At 40.6% G+C, this 26037-nt stretch overlaps 2 protein-coding genes across 2 annotated transcripts in view; one reads left to right on the top strand and one right to left on the bottom strand.

Moving 5' to 3' along the window:
- The window catches only part of DAAM1 (dishevelled associated activator of morphogenesis 1), a 91734-nt gene extending 80733 nt beyond the window's left edge, over positions 1–11001 (top strand). Inside the window, 2 exon segments of the mRNA XM_075192421.1 lie at positions 1124–1294; positions 6323–11001. Of these exon segments, the coding sequence (XP_075048522.1) occupies positions 1124–1294; positions 6323–6532 (381 nt within the window). The 3' untranslated portion in view covers positions 6533–11001.
- An 8753-nt stretch (positions 11002–19754) lies between these two features.
- GPR135 (G protein-coupled receptor 135) lies at positions 19755–21849 on the bottom strand. The gene has a single exon (XM_075193167.1). It carries the CDS (start codon positions 21746–21748, stop codon positions 20390–20392), a length of 1359 nt encoding a protein of 452 aa, XP_075049268.1. The 5' UTR covers positions 21749–21849; the 3' UTR covers positions 19755–20389.
- Between the last annotated feature and the right edge of the window lie 4188 nt (positions 21850–26037).

Here is a 26037-nt window from a genome sequence, read left to right as displayed (position 1 = left end):
AAAGTACGTTGTCCATGCCCGCATACTTACATTACCCCCTTAACAGCAGCAATAACAGCGTCGCGGTTGCCGGTGACGTCATGAAGTGGCGGCGGCTTCTTCAGTGATCGCGATTGCTTCCAGACGTTTTCCACATCAGCCGTCCTGGAGCCTGGTCGGGGAGGGAGCCCTTTGGTCTGAACACGTCTGGGTAAGTCTTGTCGGAATAATAAGTATCATTGTTCCATACCCCACCCATTTTGGAGGTTGTAATTATGTCAATTTGTTGTTTTGTATTTATATAGCTTTTGTACTTAATTTTGTCATTTTGTTGTATGTTCTATTATTTTCTCTCAGACCACCCCCAAAACATAAACTACTTATTAAACATCATAGGTTGCTGTCTCAGCTTCCTAATGTCAGCTGCAGACATTGTCATCGCAACGCTGAATCGTAGAACATGATGCAACAGAACAAACTAGGCTGAGATTTTAACTTGGGATTTTGGGGATAGGGTTATGAAAAATATAGTCGTCTCATTCAATCTCAAAAATCACTAGTGTCCCTTGCCTTTTAACCTTTGTAGTATGTTTATAAAAAAAATCAAAAAACGCCCATAGTATGTCTAGTGGTCATTGTGTAGCAATTTTGACTTCACAACACAGATTTATTTTATAAATTGCAGTTGACAACTTTTATTAGAAATGCTAAGAAAGTGCCATGATCTGTCCATGCTCTGCTTCCAGGAATCATTCACCTCTATTAAATTAAATGTTTTTGTGAAGTAAAAAAAATACAAACACGGCCCCCAGTCACACATTTGGTTTTCATAAAAGGCCATGTGTCCATAAAAGGATCACAGCCACTTCAAAGTGGCGTTGAAGGCAAGTTCTTTGACTCCTGCGGTGTTGATTTTGTTTTATGTGGAAGAAACGTGCCTCCTATGTTTACGGTCACTTGTTGGATAAGAGGTTACCCAATGCACATGTGCCAGATATTCTGTTTATATGAATGAATATATGACTGGTGATGCAAATATGGCGGTTCTGTGTCAGAGCTGCAGTGTTGTATCGTACTGCGTACAGGGGCTGCCATAGTTGACCTAGGAAGTTAGATTAACATTTCCTATTTCAAATCCTTCTAGTTTATGAAGTCAGCCAAACATTTTGGGGAGGAAGCCAACAAGATTCAGCCAGATGAGTTCTTTGGGATTTTCGATCAGTTCCTCCAGGCGTTGTCAGAAGCCAAACAGGAAAACGAGAACATAAGGAAGAGGAAGGAAGAGGAGGAACGACGGACACGTATGGAGGCACAGGTTAGAAATTCTCTCACAGAAAGGAAATTTATTTGCTTGAAGGACTAGTAAACCTAGAAAACATAAAACGTGTAGGGCCTGAGTCAATAAGGAGAGCAAAGCATAAAAAAAGAAGTAACTTTGCACTTGGGCAAAACCATGTTGCATTGGAGAGGGAGGTAAATTTTAAATGTGGGGACAGATTTTGTAGTCGGGATAGGGCATTTCTTAGATTAACTTTAAATTTCAGTGTAAAAATAAAACTATCAAGTATTTGTTCGCTAGATGAAAAAAAGCCAGTATTTAACTTATGTGCAAAGTAATAAACTAACTTGCTCCCCTTGCATTGTAACATGGTTTGTCCTAGAGAACATTTATTCCTTTTTTTGCCTTACTTTGCTTAAGATAGTTACTATTAACATTCAGAAAACTATATTTGCAAGTTTACTTTCCTTTCCAGATTTTGAGATGTTTAAAATACAAAGGGAGGCCAGTAGAGGCTTGCTGCAGTGTCCTTAAATGGGATTCCTGACAGGAAGTTTGTTGTGTGCAGTAAAATATCTCCCCCCTTCACAATCATAACATTCTCTCCAATATATATTATTATGATAAGCTAATTTGTTGCATATTTATTTGAGAATATTATAATTGGCTCTTTCAAGTAAGACAACTTTATTGTAGGTGTCATTTAACGGCCTGCTTTTGGCCCAGGTGCAGGGCTCACTAGGGCTAAATCACGGCTCCAGTTTCATAACATGATGTTACTGCTTTAAAGTATTACCAGGGGTGGGCTGGCCAGGGGGGTCAGACCGCTATTCGGGCCGGGGGGTAGGCCGGCCGGCCGCCCCCCGGGTGCAATATAGCACATTTTCACCAGCGGCCGCATCACATGACAGGGGATGCGGCCGCGTCATCAATGACGCGGCCGCATCCTGTTTCATGCGATGGGGCCGCCTGTGTGCCCCCTGGGCTTCCCTCCCCCAGCCCGCGCCTGAGTATTACCATGTCTGCAAAAACCTTTTAAAAACAAAACACAATTATTTAATTTCTACATATTTTATTACCTCTTATACTTGGGGCTCACAGTCCCACAGCGATCCCAAGTGGATCATGATGTCGCTTCATTCTCATGCCAGTCACAAAGATGGCGAGTCATGATGCAGCAGTGCCATGTAATATACTCTGTAAAGCTGGCATTGCACAAACACTACTGCAGCCTCAGTGCCTGGCAGCTGGTGTCTTTTTGTAAGAAACATATTTTGCAGAGTTTGCCTTGTATCATGCAGATAAATGACGAGCATTTTTGTTGACTTTTAAAGTATTTGAATATGTCTAATAAAGATGAATATATTATATTAACTGTATTGACAAACATTGAGGGAGATGTCGAGAATAATGTCTCACAATTCCCTTTTTATGATAAAGAAAAATTCATAGCTGCAGACAGAAAAATAATTAGCAAGATATTTCATGTTCACATAGAAATCATGATATATCCCAGACATACTTGTATAACGTGAAATAAAATACATTGTAATGGGAGTAGCTGTATGATTGATTGTCTTACAGGATTAAGTGCTGTAGGTAGTTAGCACTATATTTCTGGCTATACATCTAAGGCCATTCAGCATGGTTTCCAAATGATCCGATGTGTGAGCAATCTGAACACGCGCGGTGGACCAGACTTCATAGATTTGGATGTTCAGGTGCTGGGTCGTAAGAGTGGATAAGAATAAGGAACTTTTATAAAACCAGCATCTGAAAGTTGAAACAGAGTGTATGCAGCCCAACATATACACTATATGGACTAAAGTATTCGAACGATTGACCATTACATCAACAGTAATGACATTGTATTCAAATACATATACTTTAATATGGAGTTGGTCCCACTTTTGCAGTGATAACAGCTTCCACATTTCTTGGAAGGCTTTCCACAAGATGTTGGGAGTGTTTCTGTGGGAATTTGTGCCCATTCTGTAGAGCATTTATGAGGTCAGGCACTGATGTTCGTGAGCCAGGCATTCTCGTCCATTTCCATTCCATCCCAAAAGTGTTTGATGGGGTTGAGGTCAGGGCTCTGTGCAGGTCAGTCAAGTTCTTCCACACTGGACTCCTCAAACCATGTCTTTGTAGTCCTTGCTTTGTGCACTGGGGCACAGTCATGTTGGAATAGAAAAACTGTTGGTACAAAGTTGGAAGCATAGCATTGACCAAAATGACTTGGTATGCGGAAACATTAAGATTGCCCTTCACTGGAGATAAGGGGACTAGCTCAAACACTGAAAAACAGCCCCATACCATCATCCCTCCTCCACCAAACTTTATAGTTGCCATAATGCGGTTAGGCAGGCAACGTTCTCTCAACGTATCACAAATGTTTGCAAATGGAGACTGCATTGCTAGGTGCTTGATTTTATACATCTCTGGCAACGGGTCTAATTGAAACACCTCAATTCAATAATAAACAGGTGTGGCCAAATACTTTCGTCCATATAGTGTATCTTATATATGGTGAACATGTATGTAAAACATGATTACTTAATTGCACATGGAGTACAGGAGTTGACTGAGCTGAAATATTATTTGCTGATGTAGTTGTGTTCTAGCCACACACCCATTTAATCCCCTGCTTGTGTCTGTGTGTTTGACTCTGACTCTAGACAAACCTATCTAAAAAAAAACTATCCTCACATTGGCAAATATAAATGTATCCTTCCTGCTGAGGGAGTTGTATAAAATGTTTTATCATTGGAAAATTACAGTTGAGTTAGGCGAAGAATTTACCTTCCAAGCGATTTCAAAGTGACTTTGTACGTCCAACTTCCTGCTGTGTCATTAAGTATCAGAACAAAGAGAATTTGCTTCCTCTTCATCATTACCTCATGTAGCTTTAAAGAAAGTAAGTTTTATAAAGTATGGAAAGCTAGATGCTGTTTCTGTGAATACACTTTTATTATTATTATTCAAGGGATAATAATCATACATACAAATTTTAACACATATTGTAATTATAATGGAAAACGTTTACTTGTGGGTAACACTCTCTACAAGTCAATTGTCTGTCTCCCTCCTACCACAAATGTCTGAGCACTGCAGGATGAGATCAATGTGCTGAAGGCAGACAATCCATTTCTTCCCGAGTGAAGTCATTGGCGTGTTTATAAATCTAATTCTGCAGTCTGAACTTGTTCAATGTCAGTCAGTTCATGTGTTTAATTAACGTGATGGAGTGAGCCTGCGATTCTGCGTGACGGACGTCAGATGTTCACTAAACAGAACATCTTTAGACAATCATCGCCTGAAACTTTGAAGTTGTCTCTACTCTCTTCTCACTAACATAATGGAATGATTTAGCCCTGAGAGTTCTAAGCAGCATTCAGTTATTATAACACCTTGTATAAAGTACAAGGTCTACAGTCTGCAATAAATTGTTTCATCCCTGATTTCTAGCTTGCTGCTCTCTTGCTGTGATTGATAACAGGGTTTTGTGAGCATCAATCTCTGCATATGGTATAAAAAAAAAAGCACAGGTAATCTAATCTGATTTGCAATGAATACGTAGGTCATGTATAGCTGCAGTACCAGTCTTATCGATAGATTTTGACAGGTGTTGTGAAACTACAAGCCCCAGCATGCTTTGCTAGCGGACAGCCAGGTAATGGCTTTCAGGATATGATGGAACTTTACTAGTTTCACAAGCCCCCGGAGAACCACAGGTTGTCTATGACTGATCTACGCAAAGTCGCTAATTTCAATCAGTCAGCAAAAGAATTTGGGAGGGAAAAGTGCAGCTGCGAAGGCTTACGTGACTCCATCCATCAAGGGACTGAAACCTTAACGGTTTCCTTTGCATAGTTGTGCCAATCACAGGGGAATGTATTTGGTGTATATATCATCATCATCACCATTTATTTATATAGGGCCACTGATTCCACAGCGCTGTACAGAGAACTCATTCACATCAGTCCCTGCCCCATTGGAGCTTACAGTCTAAATTAAATATATATAGTTTTGTTATGCCTCTGTGCAGGCTATGAGAGAGCTCAAGGGGTCTTGTACCGATTCCCTCCCCCTAACCGGTCCCTCTGACATTATATTCTGCCTCATGAAGTCACATGTCCCTTCCCACAAGGCCACGCCCACAAGATCTTGTATATTCACACTCCATAAGATTGACAGGTAGGCGGCTCTGGGGGGAAATAGAGGGGTTATAGAGTTGAGAACAGAAACTATGGCAACTGTGCTGAATGGTGAGCTCTGATTTTTAGCGTCTACATAGAAACTCCTGTAGGAAAAGTTCTAAAACAAGAATATTTTATACATCATTTGATATTTACATCAGCCCTGTTTTATTTATTTTCCCCTTGTTTTTGTCTATTGTCTGTTGGAATCACATATTTACCAGCATTTAACATGGCCAAGAGGGGTACTTAATACTTGCTATAAAATTAAACACCTTGTTTGCATTCATAGACAAGAAGATGCCGAACTTGGATGCAAATTTATCAATACATAGTTTACTGGAAACAACTCCATAAACCACAAAGCACTTAAATAACTATATAATAATAATGGCGTAGACTGGGTCTAGTACTTGTAACTTCAGCAGCCAAACCATTGGGGAAAACAATAGAGGTGGTTATCCACATAGATCTATACATTAGGATTTGGGCCGAAGGGTAGGGCGTTTGGCGTTTATGTATAGTAACATTCAACCTATATCGTGGGCAGTGAATTAGTAAAGTACATGACTTATCCAGTAGATAAAGATATGGCGATTTCTCTAGCACAGTGCACATGTTCAGAAACCCATAGCAACCAGTAGGATCTCAAGGTTCGTTGTCAAACTTTCTAAAATCAAACTAATATCTGGTTCTCTTGGGTTACTGCACTTTTACATCAATTGTGTTGCTTGTGTACCAAAGACCTTCCATGTTCTTCTGCTGACTTTGCTGTTGGTGACTAATGTGTCTTTTTTTTTTTTTTTTTTTTTACATTATTTGACTGTATTGACTTGTTGGTAAATGGCGTTTGTCCTGCCCACAGCTCAAGGAGCAGCGCGATCGGGAACGCAAGGCCAGGAAAGCCAAGGAAAATGGAGAGGAAGAGGGGGAGTTCGATGACCTGGTCTCTGCTCTCCGATCGGGCGAAGTTTTCGATAAGGACCTTTCTAAGCTTAAAAGAAACCGCAAGCGCATTGCCAACCAGGCGACAGAGAGCAGTCGGGAGAGACCCGTTACGAAGCTGAATTATTAAGCCACTCCCGTAACTTTTAGAGACCATTAGCGAAAAATGCCTGCACTGTCAGTGACACTGCCTTGGGATTGGAGGGGTGGTTGGGTGTGTACATATGTACTTTATGTATAATAATGTGTGTGCATATGTATTTGCGTAAAGCATTTTATACACTTGCACACATGTATGTATATAGTTTGGAGGAATCCATGCACATATTGAATATGTGATTTACTGCAGTATTATGTATATATGTGTACAGAAGCACATGTATACATACCCACTGTGTATAAATGTTTTATCCTGTTTTTATCTAAAACTTTTTTGTTTTTATAAGTGCAAAAGCACAAAGCATATTCTGCCAATGAAGGCAGGTGCATTCCTAAAATATATGATCCGTTTGCTCATGTTTAAACGCAACGGTCAATTCCGCAACTAAAGTGCACCTGTCGCCTGAACACAGCGGAGGCAGCCATTTTGAGAATGCCGCCTATCCATTCACTGATGTCACTGGTTCCTAGTGAATAGATAGGCTGCAATTTCAGTGATGTCTCTTGTGAATATTGGTTTAGTTTACGAAATGGCTTCCTCCACTGCAGGTAGGTGACTTTGAAGGGTAGTTATAAAAAAAAAAGAAATACAATATATTTATTACATAAGTGTGTCCTATATGAAAACACACAGGGTTTCACATGTATTTCAAATCGCAGCAAAGTTCTTTAGCATTCCCCTAATTATGCAATAAAATGCAGGATTATTTTACGTGGGGGGCTTTGTTGATTCCTGTCTGAAAAAAACGTGCAATCAAAAATCACCTTTGGGATTCTAGAAGTGGGTGCTTTAATGTAAGTCACAATACAGTTTATCATTATTATTAGTTTAAATAAGAATATACTTTGCATTAGTGAGTGCAATAGCATCTTCCATAACATTACTGGACCAATATTCCATTTATAGTCTCTACTAAAGTGATGCATATAAAACAGGATGGATGCGGGGCAGATGTAACATACATACTCAGCACTGATTACAAAGATGTCATCTCATTACTACTGATTGCATTAGTCTGTGTGTTTTGGGCTGGTTTCTGTGGTTTTTAGAGAATTGGGTTTACAATCATTTCAAAGGTTTAAAGCTGTAGTCAAAATGATCATCTCTTTATGGGAAAAAAATGCTGTAAAGAATTAAAAAAAATGTATTTTTATACTGGAATATTTTGGTGGCCAGCTCCCCCCAAAAATATGGGGTCTTTTAGAATTTGTCAATTGTACCATGTCCGTTGGTTAAGAATTTTGAAGAAATATAGCTTATATACGAGTGGTAGGGGAAATAGCGACCAGTCACGTCCACAGCATGAGTTTGTAAAAGGTTTCAAAGATATCTGAATGTGCTTAATATGTTTTTGAGAATTTGTCTGGACGCTCCTACTGATCAAGAGGTTACTTTATGTAGGAAACACATTGCACAATTCAACTTATAGGGATAGATTTATAAACCTTCTAAAAAGCAGAATGGAGGAGTTGCCCATAGCAACCAATCAGATTCTAGCTCATTTATCTAGTACATTCTAGAATGTGATCGCTAGTTATCTGGTTGCTATGGGCAACACCTCCACTTTTCCTTTTCAGAAAGTTTGCTAAATCTACCGCTTTTAGTCCAATATAAGGCATAAATAATTTGAAATATTTAGTATTCTGTAGAGATATGGAACTTTCTACTTACACATTTTGAAATGTCACACAGTTGTTGTTCATCTGAGATATATACTAGACTTGCAGTTATAGGTTTCCTTTTAAAACGACTTCAGATTTAAATTCATTTATATATTACCATCTAACCAGATCCAATACATTCACTGAATTTTCATTCTTGTTTTGATTAATGTTTACTCTATTATACCTCTAAAAGTCTCTAACACAGAGCAAATGGTTACAAATCTGACCATCCAGTCCACCTCTCAGGAAGCACAGACTGCAAAACAAGTGTGTAAGCAAATTCTTGCAGAGTGTAGCGTAATAAATAAAAATTATTCTGCAGCAATGCGTTACGGCTGGTTGATACTTTACTGGTTTCATTGTCACATACATGGTGTTATCTTCTCTGTAACACTTTTTTCTTTCCACAGAAATTAGATCCTGAATCATGTCATTTTTCTTTAGACCATATACAGTGTCTCCTGTTATGATTTATTACTAAAGTCTCTAAAACAAGATTTCTTTGGGGCAGCCATTTTGTTTGAGTTGAGGGAATTCTGTTCAGAAATCACTTTTCTATTGATATGAGCTTAGAAAACTTATTTAAAAACATGGTGCAAAATCATTGGCGAGACGTTACCCATAGCAGCCAATCAGATGTCGGCTTTTAGCAGTCTGTAGTACTCATTATAATTAAAACTTATATCTGATTGGTTGGTAAGGTTTACAGCACCTACAGTTGTTAAATTAGCCCCTTTATCTATTTTGGTAACAATGGCTTCTTGTATTTTGGAAAATGGCTATTTTCATTTTCTTGTATGTTTGCCTGAACGGAGAAGCACAATCTGCAACATTTCAGACCATTCTATATTTTTATAGTTCTAACTTTTGTATAATCCGCTTATAAATTTAATTCACCATTTTTGTAATCGCCACCTGAAAATTTCTTTACGGATCTAACTGTTATTCTGTGAAATAACATAATCTGCCACGTACCTTTTATCCAAATATTATCTCAGCAAGTTTGAAAAAAGAAAGACCATCTATTTAAGTAAGATATGTCGTTCACCATTTTTTTCTTTTCCAAATATAATGTATAACTATATATGGTGACCTAATAAAACAAATATGCTTTAATGCTGCACTATTATACATTACCCATTTATGTACATTGCACAAAAACTTATTTTATGACTGTTTCCATTTAGCAAATGAAGAAAACACAAATGATTTAGTAAATGACTGCCTCTTAGAGAGATGTATTTGTTTGAAATCCTGGACATGAAGACCAAAGGACATATGAAATGCAGACTATGATCACATTTGCCTGTGAGAATTTACATTTGGCAAACAGACAACCGCACTCAGACACAATGATGTATTTTATTTTACTGTGGGAAGGATTTCACTTTTCTTTATAACAGTTGGGGAGGCACTGTAAAGAAGTATATAGTAAAGGTGTGGGTTATGTTTTATAGAGCTGTATATAATGGCTTGGTGCTTGTGCACGTTATTAGAATACCTTTTTCTTTTTTCGCACCTACAAATTTGCATTAGAATGTTGTGTATGTGTTTTTAAATCCCTATATAACTAGGTGGTTGTTCATGACTAGAATATTTATTCCAGGGACACATTTATTGTGCTTTGGAGAAGCTGTGAAATAAAAATAAAAACTCCTAGAGGGCTCAAATGTCTGGAACCACTTATAGTGTACCCGTGACCTACAGTCGGTGGAGGCAGCCATTTTGTGAGCGAAAGCAGCATTACTGAGGCATGATGAATTTTAGTTTTTTCCTTTTGTACCTCCTTTCCCTGTGATGTCAGTAGTCTCTAGCAAAATGATAGGCTGCTTTCTCCTAAATGTTAATCCAGCTCACAAAATGGCTGCCTGCCCAGAATGTAGGTGACCGCTATGCTTTATCTGGTATTTGCTGTGCACTGTTGTTGGTGGACTACTGCTCCCACAATTCTCAACCAGCTTCTTCATGTGGATTGTGGGCAGTCTAGTGCCGGCCGGTCAGGTACTCAACTGGTGCTTTAAGTTTCTTCCTCTGGGTTGTGCAGTGCTTAAGAGAACCTTCGTTTTCTTGGCAGAGAGAGGTTTTTGTAACTTAAAAGTTGCATCAAGGTCTGGTCACTGTATTTCTGTAACCAGACCTGTTTATACCAAAACTTGATTTGATTGGTCAGTTCTGATACATTCCCCCCGTTATTATTTCCATTGTATTTCTATTATAATTATTTTCTAAAGTGCCTCTTTATGTTTTTTTTTATACTGTTCATCCAAAAGGTAGAGGGGTTTTTTTTGGTTGATATTTTTTTAAGTTTGAAAAAATTCATTTAGAGTAACAAATTCTAGAAAGAAAAAAAAAAAAAAAAAGCCAAATATTTTTTTTCTTACGTTTCTCATTCAGGTCTACCCACTTGGTGCCACAGGGATTTGCAATATATGATCATGTCTTGGATCCCTTTGTCACTATTTTGAGTTTGTTTTCATGGTGCCAATGTAAAAAAGAAGCATTTTGATCAGTGCTGATGTAATTAGAGGTTGTTCTGTATGGTGTGCATTTTTTTTTAACAAAATAAAACAAAAATACCTTTTTTTAAATCCGTCTCCAAAAAGATAAATCTGAACATTTGTAAATGTGTCCGTCTGTTAAAAATCTTTGAGATCATAGTGAACTCTAGTTAGTAGGAACGAGAATGTTTAGTAGTAGAAGAGAAAAAAAACACTGTTTTTATTATGATGTACATTTAACTATGGAAATATGCAATAAAAAAAACAGTACTTACAAGATGTGTAGTATATTTGTATTATTTTAGAAATCTCTATAAGGAACATTTGGACAACATAGCAGTTTTTCACTTCTGAATCAATAATTGTTGGTTTTAGTTACAATGATCATAATCTCTACTTCCCAATGTTGTTAAACTACATTTCCCACAATTCATAGCATGCTTTCAATCGCCCTTTAATTGTGTGAGGGTCGTTTCAAAGTATATTCCTACAGCAGTCCAGCAATTTGTATCAAAGTGTGCCATCTAGTGGTATTTTAAGGAAGTCCAAGATCTCGCTTATTACCAGGTTATGTTAAGGAGGTTGTATAGCCTCCATTGCTCCTGCCACCTTTGACAAGATAAAGTATTTACTTCCGTTGAGGCTGGCTATGAACACCCCATACTCCTTTTGAAACCAGCTTCAAACGAACAAAAAAAACAAAAACCCCTTGTCAAGCGATAACTACACAATGAGAGAGATCCGCAAAGTAGCAGTATCTTAAACCAACAGAATCGTAATGTTAAAGCCTCGTATTTTCAAAAATTTAATTTGTGGGATGTCACAAAAATGCTTTTAATGAAGTTTAGTTGGTGGCTTCTCTCCTTTGTTTTGGATCAGATTGTCAATTTTGTTTGAAATAAGATTTTAAATTTGTTAACATTTTGCAGAATTAAAAACACAATAAAAGAATAAGACTTAGTTTGTTATGCATTTAAAATGTTATATCATTCTCTAGAAGGACTGTTGTACAGTACAGCAGATTTTACACATTGAATCGGTAATATGTTAAAATCCGTATGTTCTACTACAGTGATATTGTCCTGAAAAGGTCATTTTGGATCATTGCTAACACCACAGCACTACTGGGAACAGACCCAACAAAAAAGTGCTTTTTACAACTTCATGTGCGATTTAAACTGATTCAATTTACACCTGTCATTGGATTATCAGTTGAATAGTCCAACCCATTTAGATTACTTAAATAATCCAAAAGGCATCAAATGTCCATTTGGTTGATGTCATGTCATTAGTGCATTCCCTAAAAATCACCTACATTTATTCAGATACACTGTTTATGGGAATAATGATATGATTTACTGTCCTAGAGGCCAAAATAAACATTTCTCCTTTACGGAAGCCCTAAATTTATCTGAAGAGCACCTGTCATAAGCAGTGCTAGTGTGATCAAACATCACTTTGCATATATGTACATCAAATTACCCTAATACTTCTGATCACATCACTGTAATGAAGGGCAGAGGCTCCCCGTCTTGGAAGGAAATCCATATAATGGCAATGGGCTTCATAAATTTGTTCTCAGCATTGTGTGTGGGAGAGGCAGGAGTGGGTTCTCATTGGGCCCAATCCTCCACGGGTGAGAAAACCATGGATATTGCTAGTTTGGGACTTAAGCCTGTTGAGCACTCGTCTAGCGTTTGTCCGCAGAAGGGTTTAATTTAAACAAAAAGTGAGTTCCAAGGGCAGAATTGGGCAATTTATGGCAACATTTGCTTAAGTGGAAACATTTTATATGACAAGGACTGATCACAAGTGGCGTCCCTGGGGAATGTGCAAGTGTTCCAGAATAGTGATGCAGGCCTTGTATACAGGTACATACATGACACCACAGTATCTTCTCCTGTTCCTGTGTTTTCATTAAAGCATTATATTTATCTCAAATTAAAACTGCTGGATTTGTCTACAATTAAGAAAGATAGGACCATACAATGTGATAAAGTGCTGACTCAGAGGTCCAAATACAGTGATGACTTCTCTGCTTAAGCCAAGTGGTGCCCTCGCCTAACATGGATCCTTACGAGGAAATAAGGTCTGAGTATCGTAATAATTTACAGGTCACACAGGGATTGTTGAACAATACTGACTTTATTAGCACAAGAAAGAGATGCAAAGAATGAGAATATTTACCACACTAAATAACAGGAACTCACAGTGACATTGGTTATTACAGCTAAATTGATATTTGCAGCCTCCTGGGTACTCTGACACAAGTCCATTTTATATGGCCTCCATTCACTGCCACTGACTGGCAGGTCGTGGAGTCTCCCTTCTTTTGGCTGGCTCATCTCGGATATCTTAATTTACTGCTATGGTGTAAAAGTCACCCAAAGCTCCTCCTAAATTTTTTGTCCTGCTGGAAAGCCATAGTAATCCCTGGTCAAAAATGTCTCTCTTTATCCCAAACACAATCGCCCATATTCTGTTATCACCAAGTTGTAAATATAGCAAACCTAAAAAAATAAATAGTGGAGGTGTTTAGCTATCATTTCTAAAAAGTACTAAATACATTATAGCTAGATTCTTATTAGTTGCTATGCGTAAAACCTAGTGGTATATTTACTAAACTGCGGGTTTGAAAAAGTGGAGATGTTGCCTATAGCAACCAATCAAATTCTAGCTGTCATTTTGTAGAATGTACTAAATGTACTGCTTTGGTTACGTCCATGAGCGGCAGATCACCAATCCAAAAGCCGTCTGACAACGCTTGCATATGAAGGTAATTTGTTGTTTGGAGAAAAGCTGGATAATCTGATGCAGAGGCTAGCAAGTGGTAGTGCTAATCGTTTACCACAGGACAGAAAGGGGAGATATTTTGTCACTTACTCTCCGCGGCAACAGTTTAAAGAAGCCGGTGCCTATAGGCCTGGGAGACAATTTTCCAGACATCAAGATAATATGACGACAGTCCTTTTGGCCCTTCCGAAAAAGGGGGAAAACAAGGACAGCAAAGAACCCAATAACTATCTGCAGATCCAGTCTCCACTAACCCCAGTGGACGCCAGGATATCGTGGGTCCAGGAGATAGTCCCCAGAGGATATGCCATAAAATTCCATACCTGGCCAAAAGGAAACAGATTTGTCCAGTCAAGAAGTCCCATGTCCTTCTTAGAACAGCAAGCATTGGAGGAAAGCCCAAAAGGCCCGGTGAAAACAAAAGCTGTTGTACCGTTGCCGACAAATCAGGAAAAGGTGGGGTTCTATTCCAGACTGTTCCTAGTCCAGAAAGCGTCAGGTGCCTTCAGAACGCTACTAGATTTACGAGCTCTGAATTGCAAAGGATGCATATTTTCATATCCTGGTCACTATTCATCACCAGCAATTCCTGAGGTTTTGCATTCAAGGACGCCACTTCCAGTTTACTTGTCTTCTGTTTGGTAAATGTTCTTGGAGACGTGAAAAGGCCAAAGTCCTTATAGTTCTCATAGCGGCACTCAGGGAGTGAGAACTAGCTTTGTGGCCATTTCTGGACGATATCCTGATTGCGGCAAAGTCAGAAGAAGCGGCCCTGGAGGTTACATCCCAAGTAATCCAGTTTCTGCAACAGCACGGTTGGTTAATCAATGTATCAAAAAGCCATCTGACACAGTCACAACAGCTTGTGTTCCTAGGAGTGCAAATAAATACAAGAAAGGACAAGGTCTGTCTCTCAAGAAAGATTGGACAAAATCCAGTCCTTAGCACATCAAATTCAGATTCAACCTCGAGTTTTGGCACAAATGTGTATTCGCCTCCTAGGGATTTTTTTTCTTCAACAATAGAAATCCTTCCATGGGCAAGATGGCATATGAGAGATCTTCAATCAAACCTCTTTGCAGAATGGGGGATCGTGCAGTGGAGTCGCTAGATTCCAAAATCAACCTCTCCAGGTCAGCAAGACAGTCCCTAGACTGGTGGCAGCTACAAGGCATGAGAAAGCAAGGTGTGACTCTCTCCATACCGAACTGGTGTGTTCTTACCACAGACGCCAGTTCAGTAGTTTGGGGTGCTCACATGCAGGCGATGGTCACACAGGGCACTTGGCGAGACGAAGAGAGACTTCTCCAGGGGAACATCTTGGAGATGAGAGCGGTCTGGCGTGCAGTCCAGTACTTCCAGTCCTATCTACGAGCACAAACATCTGCAAGTATTCTCCGACAACAGGACTGTAGTAGCCTTTATAAACAAGCAGGGTGGTACCAAGAGCAGAGCAATGCTGGCCGAAATAAACACACTGATGGCATGGGCAGAGACGAATCCGAGATCTCTCTTAGCACTTCACGTGGCAGGCAAAGACAACATGGTGGCGGACTATTTAAGCAGACACCAAGTCCACCCAGGAGAATGGGAGTTGCACAAAGAGGTCTTTCAACTCATACGACACAGGTTTGGAGTGCTAAAAATAGACCCGATGGCCACAGGAAGCAATGCCAAGGTACCCCTCATCTACTCCCGTCACAGAGACAACAGGGCCCTAGGGATAGATGCCCTGTCGATACAGTGGAACTTCAAGCTGGGTTACGTGTTTCCTCCCTTTCCAGTCATCCCTCAGGTACTCGGGAAGATAAGGAAGGAAAGGGTAGAGGTGATAGCAGTCCTCCCGCCATGGCTGGGTCGCCCTTGGTTCACGGTAGCACCGGACGTTCCCTGCTGGAACGTTCATGGCCATTGCCGGTCAGACCAGACCTCATACATCAGGGTCCGGTTCTGCATCCAAATCCAGACTCCCTTGGTTTGATGGCGTGGAGACTCAACGATGACTATTGAAATCCAAAGGTGTTTCAGCTAGGAAAGGAAAATTGAGATTTATACTCGCCGTTAATTTCCTTTCCTTGAGATACTCCACAGGAAAAGAAATTAACGGTGAGTATAATTCTGAATTGTTTCACAATTACACACAGTGGTGGAAGTGGGGGTGTATACAGTGGTACGCCATACCACCACTTCTCTTACTGCCTTCATTGCAACACTATCAAATTCCATTCCCATTACATTTTTCACACCGCCACGGATTGACCAATGATTACAAATAAAAGACAATCATTTTGCTATGATGTCTAGTGTAAGTCATTGTCTTCAGAGGTCACATAATTAGTTGATTAGATTCCACCTCTGTACAATTATTTAATTTGAATTTACATAAGTACACCTGTTTCTGAGAGGGCCAACCACTGGTTAGTGTATTTCCAAACAAGAGCTTCATCATGAAGATTGGAAAACATTTAAAGCAATTCCAAGAAAATTGAAGAATGGGTAAAAATTGTAGTGTCCAGCTGTGCAAAGCTGGAATCAAATCACCCAGATAGACCAACACTGTAATTGCAGCCAAGTATAATAAAGAAAGGTGATTACATATATAATCCATGTATTTGTAATTAAAGAATGGGGTCCAGACTGGAAAGAGAAGAAGTCCTACAAAAGTGGACTTACCCTATTAGACAAGAAAAAGTTTTCAAGTGAAGAACTTAAAGCGATACAACGCACCAGCACACAGAGTGGCACTGAAAGTTTTGTGTTTAAATATTATATGCAATTTTGCAGTTTTAAATATGAAATTCAGTGCATAATATTGATACATGCAGTTCTGTACTACAATCACAACAGGCAAAGCGTAAATATTTTTAAATAAAATCACAATATTAAGCATTTGCTGCATAAGACTTTTATTTGGTTACAAAATAATATACATCCACTCCTCACACACAGTGAAAAAGTTAAAAAAAAAAAAAAAAGTATTTTATTCTTAAATACTGTACAAGAAAAATACTGTCATTTTAGTAACATTTAAGAATCCTCCCCAATGCAGAATAAAACAAATTAAATAATTTTAAGGCGTTTCAGATTATAACGGGGGGAATGAGTTAAACCAGTTATGGGCAATAGACGATCCTCCACCTCCGATTTCCCCCCCCCCCCCTCCCTCCCCCCCAAACTCCTCCTTGCTTTAATGTCAGATTTATAGCTTGTAACACTGGTTTAGCTACATTAAAATGCCTGCTGATTTGTTATTACAGATAGGAGTGTCTTTCTTTTATTAAATGTATTCTTTTAATTTATCACTGAGATTAAGGGTGATGTGTGGCCCTTCTAAAGGTTAGAGGGCCGCCCATGTGACCCCTCCAGTATAACAGGTTACTTATCACCGAGTTAAACAAAATGGAACAAGTTAGATTCTTTGTGCTTTCTGCTCACCCCTTATGCTAATATTGAACACATAAATAACAACATTAAAAATTCCTGGCACAAGCATGAAAAAGAAAAACAGAATTCAAAATCTAAAAGGCATGCCCACCTTAAAATTACTTTAATTAATTGGCTTGTGTGTGCCCTCCAGAATGATAATGCACTGTATTTAGTACAATTTGCAGGTTTCCTTGCTTCTCAGCCTTCTCTTTAAATCGGGCAGTTAATTTCTTTACCCTTGGATACGGCACAGAACTAGTCTCTGGATACAACTGTATGCAATGCAGATAAAAGAGCAGAAGAGAAGGAAACAACAATATACTACTGTGCCTGATGATAAAATATCAGGCTGAGAAGCACAGAAGGCCGCTACAACCCAATGCATTTAGTAAAATGTGTAATAAATTCATCACCTGAAGATAAAAATCCCTTTTAAAACCGCATTCCTTAAAAATTAGATTTAAATTTAAAAAGTAGTATTTTACCCCCATCAGTTAAAAATAATATATCATTTGCATATAACCCACTATTCAAACATTATTGATGAAACATTGGGAGCTGCATACAACGTTCATCTACCATTAACTGTTACAATGCAAACATAAAACACAGTACCCCACAGCGCCACCTGTATACAAGGACCTTGGGTGATGGTGCTGCGCCCAAACAATGCCAACGTTTGTCGATACAATAACACCTGAATTAACGCAAATAGAAAGTGATGACTCAGCAGCATCGATCTCCACCATGGCAATACACACAAAGCTATCTCTTTATTTTATAATCCGGTCTTAGAATTTTTTTTAAAAAGTGTATCCAAGACAGGAAAAGAGAAGAAAAATAATAATTAAAAACACTTACGTTGTACTAAACTGGTTTTATAACTTTAAAAGCATCACGGAGAGTGAAACCATACTATGGGAATCAATTCTCCTATTGACACGCGTTTCACAGTGTTTTGTTAAAGATATGGCTGTATTATAATAAAATACTATCTTATAGTACACTTTATAGTTCTGTTGTTGTTTAGAGATTGATATGAATAGGGCTATTCTGTATTCTCCTTTGGCGATTCTGCAGGGAGTGGACTGACTGGTATGGCCAGTGACGATGGATTAGGGGCCAACGTACAGGTATGGTTTTATCGTCACACATATCATTGACACTCTGCAATGAAATTTAACGGAGACATTTATGAAAACTGGTGCACAGGAAAAGCTTCTCTAATCTATAGTAAATGGGTTCTGGAGGCCATTTATTTCTAGTTATATTTACAAAATGAATTAATGCAACATGCAAACATCTGGATGGCTGCTATGGGTTTCAGTTCTCTGTGCATTTGTTGTAATAAATGTCTCCCAAACTAGTATTCAATTAGACTTAACAATATACATGTATCTTCTTCAGGATCACAGAGAGGCCCAATGGAGCCACTCAGGGAGGGAGCAGATGGGGGTGTGTTACTATGCAGACCAATAGGAAAATACAAGCTCTGCTATTGGTTCGCTCAATCCTGCTCCGCACAGCTGCTATTGGCCGTAGCCGCTGTACACTGTATATGAAATCCTTTCTTGGGGGCCAGCAGTAATGGTAAATTGCATATTAATGCCCAGAGCAGTAGAGGGGTAGTGCCTTGAGCAGCAATATACAAATTGCCGCTGCTGTAGACCTCCTAAATAGGCACAGGCTCCAATCTGCATCTCTGATCGTCTCACATGCATGAATAAGTGTGTATTAATTTTATCGAAAAAGTCGACACATATATTCTACTCAAATAGCTTAAGATCATTTTCAAAGTACTCAGGATAATTTTAAACCTCCCTAACTACCAATGGTTATTGAGGTAGTTGAACAATAAACAAAAAGTATTCCCTTTAAACAAGAGTATTGTACTGGATTGTCTGCACTCCCCACATATAACCCCCGCCTGTAGATCACTGCAGGACATATTTTCACTTTAAAGTCCTTGTAAGATGCATCCTTTCAATTTGTTGCAGTTTTGTCACGTTTCATATTAATCCTTTTTGTATATGTACACATTTGGGTGAGATAGTGCTATTCTCTCAACAGACAATGTTAGCAGCATTGAGAATACCACCAATGTTCACTGGCACAGGAAGTAATACTAAACAGGAATGGTGAACCAAAATTCTGTCGCAGTGAAGATCGTACAAAGTATTTTTAAATGGTTAAAATTAACACAAACTGGTTGTTACCTTCTTAAAGGGATATTATCATTTTAAAGTTTACTGCTTTTAAATACAGAGTATTTTCATGTAATAATGTTGCAAGTTATTTTTTATTTAATAACTATGTATAACCTTGCACGGCCGCTGGCCGTAGTTGCTGATATAACTTGGGTCTGTTTGGATCAGGCTACCACCCTATAGGCAGCACCTGAGGTAGAATATAACATAGAAGAAAAGAATCACCTCGTTCTCAGCACTTTGCGAATTCTGAGTTGTATTAATGTAAAAAGAAATCCAAGACAACAAACTTGCAGTTAGAGACCGCACGGCACTCTAACACTAATCACACAGCGGTTACTAACATGTGGTGTCTGTTGTCTTGCATATTTTACATGAATAAAACTGAATGAGCGACATGTCCACAGCCCATGTTATGGCAAGAATCCCAGCTCATTTTTTCTTGCACCCCATAGAGGAGGATCCTACCGTAATGTCTGACAATGTGCGCAACTGAACATAAAGGCGATGTCTGTGTGGCACATCGCTAGCAATTCAAATTCCGCCTTAGGGGGAAATTCAATTCCCCACATTGTTATTTAGAACAACGCGGGAAGTGCGTTACTACCGTTGCTTGCGGCTCAGGGAGCTGAGAGCAAAAATCAGCGTTGAAATTACCATAGTAACGGGAATAATATGTAATAACGGTAATTGTGCGCGGCTCGCGTTGTTCTAAAGAACAAAGCTTGGATTTGAATCTACCCCTAAGAGTGCAGTAAATGTTTACTTCCATTTTTATTTTTTTTTTAAATAAGGTGACACTTTTGCAAAGATCGATCTGACCAAAATAAATAACTGTACCCTCATTAAAGCTATTCAATTTAAGTTATACAAAGATTTGATGACAGAGTCCCTTTAAAACATAAACTCACTACTGGTTATGTTCCCTATTTGCTTCTTTGCACATTTTAGCAAATCTCGGTAGTGTCACAAAAGGTTTTATAAAGTTGAGGTCATTGCAGATTATAAAGTAGCAAAACTTGTACTATCCTGCATCCTTACACCAGCCATTACCATTAGTTAAATGCTCTGGTTCTTCAGTGGATATATCATGGGGACATACTATGGTAATCTTAGGGTCAATATCAATCTTTTCATTCAATACTAGGTATTCTGGGGAATTGTCTGGGTTTTTTTTTGGGAGGGGGCTGCTCAAACAGAGATGATTGCCCAACCAGTGGGCAATAGCCATTATTATTATCAAAGACTTGTGTCTGCGGTCTCAGATTTTAAGCCAGCTCGCTCTGACATGGTGTCTGGTTGGCCATCCCGACAGAACAGCACAGTTGGGTTCTTGCATGCCCACATGGCCAGATCCCCACCATTGGCTGGACTGGAGGAAGATACCCTACTGCCCTGGGCATGTCTGTTACTGTAGCGATCACGGATAGGGTCAGCCCGTCCTCTGACCTCTCTGTTCTGACCCTGTGTACAAAGATAGGCGGCAATGTTCCTAGTCCTGTAGCCCTCCTCTCGATTGCGACCTAGCAGCATGGAGATATTAGGGTTGCGGATAGCATAGATGAGCGGGTTTATGGCCCCGTTGGCCCATGCCATCCAAATTGCTATGGTGTCCATGAGCGGGGTGAAAGGGTAGTCCCCTGCTGCTGCCACCAGTCCCATAACGCAGTAGGGTCCCCAGCAGCAGATGATGAACACTATCATGATCAGCACAGTGGTGGCAGTCCTCATCTCGCTGTAGAAGCGGAGCAGGTGCGCGTAGGTGGTCACTGGCCGTACGCGGATCTCCGATAGCCTCACGGCCTTACAGATGTTATAATGGCAGAAGCACATCAGGCCAAAGGGCACAAGGTAGCAGAGGACAATGAGAGAGATGCTATAGGCAGCACCCAACCTGGAGCCAGCAGAGTGGAACACATACATGCAGTGGTAGTAGCCCCTCTTGTGGACTACCCATTGCTCTTTGGCCAACAGGTACCAGGGGAAGGAGAAGCCCAAGGCAGTGAGCCAGGCGGCCACCAGCAACTGCATAGCCCTGGTGCGCCCGATCTTCTCCTGCGGCTGCCGCACGATGGCGTAGTAGCGGTCCAGGGAGATGAGGGTCATGGTGAGAGTGGACACGATGCCGAAGCAGGAGTTGAAGAAGCCATTGGCGAAACAGAAGCGGTCCCCGAAGAGCCAGGCTCCGCCGCGGGAGAAGAGCAGCACGAAGGAGAAGGGCAGGCAGAGCAGCGCGGTGAGGAAGTCGGACAGGGACAGGGACAGGATGAAGGCATTAGTCACAGTGCGGAGCTGCCGGTGTTTGGCGATCACCAGGATAACGGCGCAGTTGCCTAGGCAGGAGAGCAGGAAGATAGCGAGGAGCAGCAGCGCCTGGCAGGCCATGGCCACTCCGTGCAGCAGCGCACTGCCCCCTGGCTCCTCGGCCGGCCCGGGCTCCGGAGAGCTGCGATTGCTGGAGGTGGCCGGAGTGCTGGAGCTCAGATCGGAGCCGTCTCTTCCTCCGCTGGCTGCAGCGGTTGCACCGGCTCCGGCCCCCGGGCTGCTCAGTGCCGTCAGGTTGCTCAGCAGAGCCAGGTGTAGCAGCGGCGGCTCCATGGGTCGCGTCGGGGCCGGGTGGAGGCATTCCTTTGGCCGCCGCAGTTTCCCCCTCGGCCGGTGCTGCAAGGACTCGTCCAGCCGCTGCTTCCCTACTAGTGCCGGGGATGCTGACACCCGGAGCTCGCAGGGTCCAGGTTCTATAGCGCTGGTGACGTCACAGAGGTTGCCAGGGAAACAGAATCTCTGCTTTGGTTCTTTTACGCAAAGAGATTGGAAGGATGGAGGGGGTTAACCCTGCACCTGCCGGAGACAGGTACATTGTGTGGAACTGTTGTCTTGCATATTTCACATAAATAAAACTGAATAAGCAACATGTCCACGGCTGACAGGACATGCTGAAACTTGTAGTGCCACAATTTACCGATTTCTGAATGTAAATGAGAGATCACAAAGGATCTCTCTCCCCAGTTACATCAGGGTGTCTGCTGCAGAACTTTTTAGGTAAATCATAGCTAACAATAGCTATACAGGGTGCTGCTGCATCCAATCAGTGACCTGAACTCTGAAGCAGAACTGTTAAAGTGAAATATACAGTAGGTGCATACAGACTGAGTGTGTAGCAGGGCCATCTTAACAACATTATGGGCCCCCAGGCAAAGCAGTGCACTGGGGCCCCTAGATATAGATATAGATGTGTATAGAGATATAGATAGAGAGATGTATTTGCTCAGTGACCCTTGAAGGTTTTTTTTGCAGGTTTTTTTTCTTTTGCAGGATTATTTATTCTCATTAAGAGCCGTGCTTATGGGGCCTCCTTGCCCGTGGGGCCCCCAGGCAGCTGCCCATCGTGCCCAATGGAAAAGATGGCCCTGGTGTGTAGTCAAGACTGGTTGGTAGCAAGAATTACTGTTTAATTGCACCTGATTGAATATTCATATACACTCAGTGGCCACTAACAAGGCATCTTTACCCACAGAACTGACTCATGCATGGTTCTTTTTTTTTGTTTTGTTTTTTAATTTCTAGAGACCGTTGTTCATGAAAATCCCAGGAGATCAGCAGTTTCTGCGATACTCAAACCCCCCCTCCTAGCCCCAACAATCATTCCACGCTCAAAGTGACTTTTCATCCCCGATCACATTTCTTCCCCATTCTGGTGTTGGGCCTGACAATAACAAAACAATATTGATCATGTCTGCATGCTTTTCTACATGCACAACAGTCATCGATATTAATCAGCACTTACACCTGTCGCAAGTGTTACGACTGAAAAACATGTTCCGGAGGGGTGCCAAAAGCTTGAATCGGACGCTGCTGCCTGCATTCAAGCTTTGCACACCCTTGAATACTAAACCATAGGCTGTCAGAAGTGTCATTTGCGTTTAAAAATGAATTGTATGTACTTGTGTTCACTGGCATATAGTTCATGTCCGGGTATGCACAGAGCAATTTACTATAAGGGGGGTATTCAATTGTTAGCGAGACGGGTGAAAATCCCACGCTCGAAAAAATATTACCGTTAATACGGTAATTTGCGTGTAAATACCGTTAATGCGGTAATTTACTCGCTGGATTTCAGCTCGCAGCTCAGGTAGCTGCGAGCTGAAATTCAGCGATTAATTACCGTATTAACGGTAATATTTTTCGAGCGCGGGATTTTCATCCGTCTCGCTAACAATTGAATACCTCTCTAAGTATCAGCATTTACGTTCCTTAATGAATCAGGCCCATAATCTGTACGGAGTTCCAGCACCAGCGTGATAGGAATTATAGCATTGTTACAATACCTCACACATGCCCATATTGCACAATTACCCCTTAGTCAAACATATTTCCTGACATGATTCACCTGCAATGAAAAGTGACCAGTTCATGCCATAATTAAGCGCAGAGAAGCAAAATATTGCTCACAGGTACTACTAAACCATGCAATGTATATAGAATAGTGGTTGTGAAATTGCAGAATGAAAGTGGTAGTAGAGAGGTATATAAAAATAATATAGATATAAAGGTGGGGTCATTAAACAGGCCAGTTTCTGGTTTTGCACCAACAAACCCTAGATACAGTATGACAAGGAATGCTATATTTGAAATTAAATTATTCCCAATGATTATTTATAATCTCTTATTACAGTACCACACAAATATATAAATAAAAAAAGTGATTATGATGAATAACAAAGAAGTGCAGCCATTGCCTCCTCTGCAGTCTGTCCAGCTGGACCACATACATGTAAGGAGTAGAGATGCCCGGGCTCGGTACTTTCTCTGTCCTCGGATCTGAATCGAGGAAAAATGCCATTGTTGCGTTGTCGGATCTCGCAGGTTTTGGATTCCATAAGTACCTCCCTCCCCAGGAGATCCAGCCCCACTACACACACAGAACAGGGGTAGCAGTGTTCTTGTCACTCTCCAGTAACATTGCTCAGTGCCATTGCTCACACAGAAACAGGGGTAGCAGTGTTCTTGTCACTCTCCAGTCTCCAGTGATATTGCTCAGTGCCATTGCTCATACAGAAACAGGAGGGGTAGCAGTGTTCTTGTCACTTGATAAAAATTGACTGGAAATGAATGTTATTGAGGTTAATAATGTAGGAACAAACCAAAAAAACAAAAAAAAAAAAAAAAGAGCCAAATTATGGGATTTCAGCCCAAAAAATTGGGATCCAAAACCAAAACACACAAGGGCAGTTTTGACAAAACCAAAACATGAAGTTAATCCAGATCCAAAACCAAAACCCTGGGGGTCAGTGAACATCTATAGTAAGGAAAGGTGATAACCTATAGGCTGTGAATCTGTGCATTTGTCCCATGCAGTGAAGTCAGCCTGACACAGTTGTGGGGCAGCATTTATGGTTTATGGCTAAGTGGTTAGCACTTCTGCCTCACAGCACTGGGGTCATGAGTTCAATTCCCGACCATGGCCTTATCTGTGTGGAGTTTATATGTTCTCCCAGTGTTTGCATGGGTTTTCTCCGGGTGCTCCGGTTTCCTCCCACACTCCAAAAACATACTAGCAGGTTAATTGGCTGCTATCAAAATTGACCCTAGTCTCTCTCTCTGTCTGTCTGTGTGTGTGTGTATGTCAGGGAATTTAGACTGTAAGCTCCAAAGGGGCAGGGACTGATGTGAATGAGTTCTCTGTACAGCGCTGCGGAATCAGTGGCGCTGATGATTATGATACACACATAAGCGTCTGTCCTGTTGCAGTATGACTTGGAACATGAAACTGGCTGATGTCTGTTGAAAACAAATAATATAAAATGTATATGACTTGTAGGTAATAATCGTTTCTAGAACTAATTACATTTTTTCATAACATTACTGAATCTCCTTCATGATTGCAGATCCCCCCTCCTTTCCCGACTTGGTCAGTTTACCATATCACTGTGTGCCTTTGCCAGGGATACCTGTTTATTGTTCCTTATTTTACATTGTATTTTTTGTAAGGGGGCAAAAACAAAATAAAATAATTCTACACTCAGCTGTCAGCAAAAGCTCACACTCAATCTCCAGACACAAAGTGGAGAGACCTACAGAAGTCTGATAAGGCCCATATGCTATTCTTCCTTAAAGGAACAGGAAAATCATTTTTTAAATAATTACTAATAATGTTCACAAATATATATGTAAACGTTTCAACGACTTATTAAAACAGAAGATATTTCAATTAAAGTTGTGATCACGTGAGAGACCGTTATCTAGACCTGCCAGTAATCCCATCAATAACCACAGACAAGCAGCAGTTCTAACCAGGGGCGGATCTAGAAAAATGCTGTACCCGGGGCGAGATAGGGGGGTAGGGATTTAGGCCCCGCCCCTTTCTAACATCTTAGGCTGCCGACAGTTTTAAACACAGTCAGAGCAGCCGGGCAGCACACTGTCCCTGCCTGTCACGGCTGGACGGACCTGCACATACTGTGCAGCCGTCGGCAGCAAGTGTCTGCTAGGCAGGGCGATCGCCCCGATCCCCCCTCCCCTGGATCCGCCACGATCCCCCCCCCCCCTGGATCCGCCACTGGTTCTAACCACCTTTTTACAGAAATGGCTAATAACTGACACTAGCTTGCACTTATATGCACAACAAATGTGAATATAATGTCAAACATCTCCAATTCTATCAAGGAATAGGAACTTTTACATAGAGATTTTTTTGAATACTACTAGAATCTTATTTATATAAAGCATATTTTAGGTTTAGTTTTTCTTTCACTCCTTAATGACCAGGGGTATTCTATACCACAAGAACCAGACCCATTTTCATATCAGGAATAATGTTACTTTTTTTAGTCAACCCAAGCAAATTTTAAAAACTTTTCAGGATAAATGGGACTCTTGGTAGCATA

This window comes from Mixophyes fleayi, chromosome 12, assembly GCF_038048845.1.
Source record: "Mixophyes fleayi isolate aMixFle1 chromosome 12, aMixFle1.hap1, whole genome shotgun sequence".
NCBI classification, from domain to species: domain Eukaryota; kingdom Metazoa; phylum Chordata; class Amphibia; order Anura; family Limnodynastidae; genus Mixophyes; species Mixophyes fleayi.
Note: the sequence above shows the minus strand (reverse complement) of the source record. Positions and strands in the feature narration are given on the sequence as shown.

Coding starts and splice junctions, on each gene's coding strand:
- GPR135 (XM_075193167.1), bottom strand. CDS start 21,748: ATGGAGCCGCCGCTGCTACACCTGGCTCTGCTGAGCAACCTGACGGCA.